The sequence below is a fragment of the Poromitra crassiceps genome (genome assembly GCF_964638095.1).
Source record: "Poromitra crassiceps genome assembly, chromosome: 10".
NCBI lineage: Eukaryota > Metazoa > Chordata > Actinopteri > Beryciformes > Melamphaidae > Poromitra > Poromitra crassiceps.
In genome coordinates this window covers 14,685,871-14,691,992 of record NC_139631.1, presented here as the reverse complement: position 1 = coordinate 14,691,992, position 6,122 = coordinate 14,685,871, and the positions used below count along the sequence as shown (strand labels likewise).

General features: G+C 46.2%; 1 protein-coding gene across 1 annotated transcript in view; it reads left to right on the top strand.

The window, feature by feature from the left end:
- Positions 1-769: 769 nt before the first annotated feature.
- The window catches only part of ptch1 (patched 1), a gene marked incomplete at its 5' end in the record, with an annotated part of 68,175 nt that continues 62,822 nt past the window's right edge, over positions 770-6,122 (top strand). Inside the window, 2 exons of the mRNA XM_083643884.1 lie at positions 770-940; positions 2,859-3,051. Of these exons, the coding sequence (XP_083500010.1) occupies positions 770-940; positions 2,859-3,051 (364 nt within the window). The remainder of the gene's footprint in view (positions 941-2,858; positions 3,052-6,122) is intronic.

Here is a 6,122-nt window from a genome sequence, read left to right as displayed (position 1 = left end):
CGACGAGTAGGGCGACTACCTTGCCTTGGATTTGGGTTTTCTCGAGAAATGCTCCCTTTTAGCGACGCAGCTCTATGTGGAAAACCCAAAAACCAAACGCACCAAGAGGGTTTGGCTCTCTGCAAGCCTCCCCCTGAAGTTGGAGATGCACACATGAGGTCTCTCTGCCTGGGTGGTCTCTCTACTTTAGTGAGCTGTTGCTAAGCAGCTAATAATAGTCGTGTTTGCTGAGTAATTTTTGCCCTTCTGGAACCAATCAGATGCAAGAAAGTCCTGCAATCTGACAGCCCAGAGGCGGGATCTCGACTCTCTTTTTTTCCTCCCTCTCTGCTTTTCACCCCTCCTCCTCCTCTGCCTCCAAATGGAGAGAGGTCTTTTTTCTCCTCATCTATTGAATCTCAGAGTTGGCCGTGACGCGCGGCCCAGGGGAAGACCACATAGATCTCACCAGAATGCAACGACCATCGAGGTTCCTTACCCGACGATTTGTGTATGGGAATCACTTTGCGCAGCTCGCTTTTTGAGAGAAACCTACTTTTTTTTCCAGAGACACGGGGAATGCGGTGAAAGCGGTGGAGACCTCCGGATCGCGAAATGTTGGGATGGAAGGCGCAGACTTTGACTCGCCGTCTCCAACAGGAGTATGAAGTCCTACTTGACGGGTGTGAGATCACCGAGAGTGAAACTTTGTTGCCTTGGGATATCGCTACACGCTTTCGGGGAAATATTCTCAAGTGGGAAACGGTAACCAGCGCGCAGTCCCCGCAACATGGCCTCGGCTGCTAATGCGTCCTCCGAGCAGGAAAACAGAGACCCCGATCGGCCGAGGATAACGCGGAGGAACAGGGGGGACTATTACCGCAACACCCCGCTGGATTTGGAGTATTTGCAGCGGCCGAGCTACTGCGATGCGGGTTTTGCATTGGAGCAAATATCCGAGGTGCTTACTTCACGTGTTATTGTGCTGCAGTTGTTTGGTCTTGGTTTCATTGTAGCCGCAAAAAGTGACCAAACTATGTCCAGTCGCTGCTAGGTAACGGGATAGCTGCGGACGGGCTGGGCAGGGGCATAGGGCTTTGAGACAAGCTTGTATCGACTTTGTTTTGATTCGTTTTAAGTTTTGTTTTACTTTTCGTCTGCAGACGGGTTGTGTTTTCGGAGCTGAAACAGGTCGTGTTTGCAAATAAACTCGATTGTTGCAGCCCCCAAAACAACGTCCCAACCTATAACGGTCTCAAGGCAAAACATGCAACTTTGAGTTCCAGGCTATATTACAACAAGACCGTAACTCAGTCACCACCAGCTCAACGTTTAACGGTTTGTGTAGCTATTAGGACACAAGCTGAGCACGTTTTTGAGCGCCCCGGTAAAGGTTTGTGTGGATTTACTTCACTTTGGCGAATCGCTCACCTCGCTTAAAAAAAAGAAAAGAAAAAAAAATCCATGTGGCTGCCCTCTTCCGTTCACAAATATTGTAAGTCCCTCTGTGATGGCTCCTCCACTCCCCCGCCCGGATCACACAGGCTGCTGGATTGGGAATGGAGTTGTGTGTGGTGGTGGTGTGTCTGGCTTTCTCCACATGCACCTTTTCAAGGGAGGGATTTAATAATATAGGCTTATCACTACTTGATGAGTGTTGTTCTTGGCGTGTGTGTGTGTGTGTGTGTGTGTGTGTGTGTGTGTGTGTGTGTGCGTGCGTGCGTGTGTGCCTCAACGGAAAAAAACAAAAACATTTGGCCTATATTATAATATTTCTATAATATATATAAGGACTTATCTGTAGCAAAATAGTGAGCTTTAGCTTAGTGACCTTATTGTGATTGATTGTATTTGTAATTTCTTATAGCCTATCACTAGAATATTCGTATAGACAATAGCTTTTTGATGCATAGAACCATTCCAAAATAGTTTAAGATTACTATTAGTCTATAGTGTGTGTCTGTCTGTCTGTCTGTCTGTCTGTCAGAGAGACAGCCTATTATCAAAAAATGTCATATAGGCTAAAGCTGATTTGACAGCGATCACTCGCTCTGTCTTTTTAACCTCCATCCACGTTGGAGGTCCAACCACATCCAGAGCTTTGGGGCAGAGTAACAGCACCCCTCTCAAGTTTTAACCGTGAACACGAAACGGTGACACCTAGGCCTATTAGGCCTGCTCATAATTGTCAATCTTTCTGGATCAACATCTTAATACCTCATCACTGTCCAATGAAGTGGCCTTAGGGAATGTAGGCTGCTGTAGGCTATGTAGGTGAACTAATGCTCTGTTTCTGTGCGTGGAGCATGCGTTAATAAATCATGCTCTTGCATGCATGTGGAACTAGTAGAAGTTTGTCCATGTCAGTGATATGATATAGCAACCCAGTGGTTCTCAAAGTGTGGTCCGGGGACCTCCTGGGAGCCTTGAGTGGTTTCCATGGGCTCTCAAGCATATCACGAAGTTTCATTCCACTCTTATTTCATTCAGTGAAATCATGTATAAGTAGCTTATATGTATGACTATTTTGATCATAACTCACTACCCTTCCATCGTACGCTATAGACACATTTGCAATTATATAGTAAATTATATTATATGTAGCAACTAATCTGCTCACATGGGGTTCCATAATTAGGTCAAGTGTTATCTAATGGGGCCCTGATGGTCTGATCACTTTGACGTTGGGGGTCCTTGACATGAAATGTTTTGGGACCCCCCACCCTGTGATAGCCCATCCCTAGCCCATGTGGCATGTATGCAATTCAAAAACTGTTTTGTTTTCTTTCTTGCTGACAGACTCACCTGCTCAGGTAAGCATATTGTTGCAGTGTTTGTGTTTTGTTGACAATAACATTGGGACTCTTCTCTCGTCGCAGGGGAAGGCGACGGGGAGAAAGGCACCTCTATGGCTGAGAGCGAAGTTCCAGAGACTTTTATTTAGGCTGGGCTGTTACATACAAAAGAACTGTGGAAAGTTTTTGGTCGTGGGCCTCATGATATTCGGAGCTTTCGCCGTGGGCTTACGGGCAGCTAATTTGGAGACGGACGTGGAGAAACTCTGGGTGGAAGGTAAGATACTAAAATTGTTATTTATTTATTTATTTATTTATTTATTTATTTATTTATTTATTTATTTATTTATTTATTTATTTATTAAATAATAACTTGTATGCTACTGTTTATGATATCTGGTGCAAGTGTATATGGAGTGGCGTGTGATGAATTGGGTGTAAGATGTTCTATTGTATTATTTCTTAAGGCGTATTTGAAGTGATACGCTACAGTTTGTTATTGAGTGTGGATGGATGTGGGTGGGGGCGAGGTGGAGAGGGATGGTGGGTGCTACTAAACAAGCTAGGGGGATTGTTTATTGTATAGGGTCTGGCATGTGGCCAAGTCAAACTTGAAAAATAGTTGTATTTCTCGGAAGCTACTTGTGGCTGCAGTAGGCAACTGTAACTGGACACAAAATCAAAGTTGTAATTAAGTTCATAAGCAGCTTTTGGGGGAGAGGAAATTTGGTCAAAGCCGCCATTTTGTGAGAGAGTGTGTGTGAGTGTGCGAGTGTGTGTCTGCCTGCCCCCAGCAGTTGAATGCTCGCAGACTGTGTGTGTGGTCCCGTTTTGGACAGCTCTCAACTTTCCAAAAAGATTTGTCTCCGGCTGAAGGGAAAAAGCGGAGTGCGGACAGGAACTCACTGGTGTTTGTGGAGTGGATAGACCCTCACTTGTTGTTCTTTGCGGAAACAGCTTTATGAAGAATGCATTCTTTTTGTTAGAGAAACGGACTGTGTGTGTGTGTGTGTGTGTGTGTGTGTGTGTGTGTGCGTGCGTGTGTGTGTGTGTGTGTGCGCACACACACGCGCGCGCATGGGTGGTGTTTGAGGGGTAAGGGAAAGGGGCTGTGCTTTTTTCCTTTCCTTTGATCTGCATTCCAGCACTTAGGGCGAGAGTCAGCTATCGGAGCCATGAATGGAGCTGCAGTTTTAGCTGCTATAAGGATTTTTATTATTATTATTATTATAGGCTATATTATTTAGCCTATATATTTCTCGCATTTGTGCTGTTGCCTCTTATATTTTTGTTTGTTGTGCTAGGTAGTCTGTTTTGCCAACCCATTTAGACTATAGGCTCCTTCAAATACAAATCCGATATAAACCGTGAGAACACACTGATTCCTATACAACAGATCGCACCAGCTCTGTGCCTGCAGGTTGGCTGCTCTCTCCTTGCGTGCTGCAGGGCTCCTCTGACGGACAGCGTGGGGCGTGCGCAGGCGCAGTGGGGAGCAGCTTAGTTGAGGGGAGCTGATTCCTTCAGCCCAGGACTCCTGATTTTAGCCTTGGTTACAGAGGCACACCCTGTTTTCAGACACCCTTTACACATGTCACTCACACCACGGTCATGTGTGATCTGGCTCTGTGCACCTATGGAACAGTATGGTCATTATAACTAAGCTTGATATTACATAGTTTACTACCATGTTATTACACAGAGTTTAATTGTTACCATGTTATACAAGACGTGGCATAGGATTCAAATTAATTGCAGTTTAACCTACAATTACATTGGTTATACATGTTCTTGCTTGAGCCTACCGTTAGGCAAACCATCCCAGCCCTACCAAGCTGTCTTTCACTCAAGTTAGACCAGTGGTTCTTGGGGACCACCAGGGATGCCTGCTTCCAGGGGGTCTCCAGCAAATTGATGAATTGTTCAAGTTTAGCATTATTATTTCATTTACAAAACACAATTGAAAATGTAGAAGAATGACTCTTTTGATGATAGTTGTGTATACCTGCAATACAGATGGTCATGGAATTCTGGACAAAATCATATCTGACCATAAAAAATATTCTCACCTTTGGGTCCGAGAGACAAAATCTCATTAATTGAGGGTCTGTGACTCTAATGTGGACTAAATTACGAGTCCTTGATATGAAAAACATTGAGAATCACTGAGTTAGACCATACTAGAATTCGTGTTGGCAGAACAGTTGAGTTCTTCATGTTGAATCAGAGAAATACCACGCACTAGCACCAAGCCTGCATGCTGACCTCTGCTAGACTTGTGTGTGTGTGTGTGTGTGTGTGTGTGTGTGTGACAGGGTCTGGCTCTCTCTCATGCGTAGACAGCCTCTGATACACAGAGACCTGCACACATACACACGCAGACACTGACAAAGAGCGCGGGCTGCGGTGGTTTCCTAGGTCCCAGGATGTGAGGGGTTCCAGATGCTGGTAGGGAGAGATCTGTTTGTTTAGATTAGGCTGCACAGCTGAGGGATAGATTAGTTCTGCCTGGACCGTGGAACGCTGTGCTGGGCCGTGCTGGCTGGGGGGACTGGCCCATCGTCCGAGAGAGCGGAGAGGAGAGGAGAGGAAAGAGAGGAGGAGAGGAGAGGAAAGAGAGGAGGAGAGGAGAGAGGAGGAGAGGACAGAGCGGCTGTTTATGTTTCATTTGGAACTGCCCCTCCACAGGCGACCCGCCGACGACCCCGCCTGGAAGCTGTGTGGCCCGGGGAACGCACGCGCGCAACCCCACACGCACGCCCACACACTCAATACCTCATATTAGATCTCTCAATCCCATTAGAATTGAGTGGAGCTCCATTTTTTTTTTTTACGTGGGTGATCTCATCCCGTGTCTGTCGTCGCCTGCCGCTCGCTCCTCGGCAGGCGGCCATTAGCCGCGTACCAGAGCGGGCCGGTGTTTATCCTCCAGCCCGTCACGTGCCACAGCTTTCGCAGGGGATTGTCTCTTCTCACACAGCGCTCACTCAGCACTGTTTATCAACACTCAGACACAGGAAGTTCTGTTTATTAGACAAAGCGACAGAGACCAATTGGGAGCGAAACACACACTTGCACAAAGAGTCGATTGTGTCGGCCTAACAGGGTCTGCGGGGTTTCGTGTTTGGCTGAACAGAATGATAATAAAGTCGTCTTATAGGGTAAGTTCACGCAAAAATGAAAATTTAGTCATTATCTATTCAACCTCCATGCAGATGGAAGGACAGGTGAAGTCTTTCAGTACACAAACATGGAGTTTCACAGCAGAACACTGTTGCGGAATTCTCCAATTGAAGTGGGGGTGGTGACCAACTTTCAAACATAAAAAAACAACAACGGGCGGGGGGG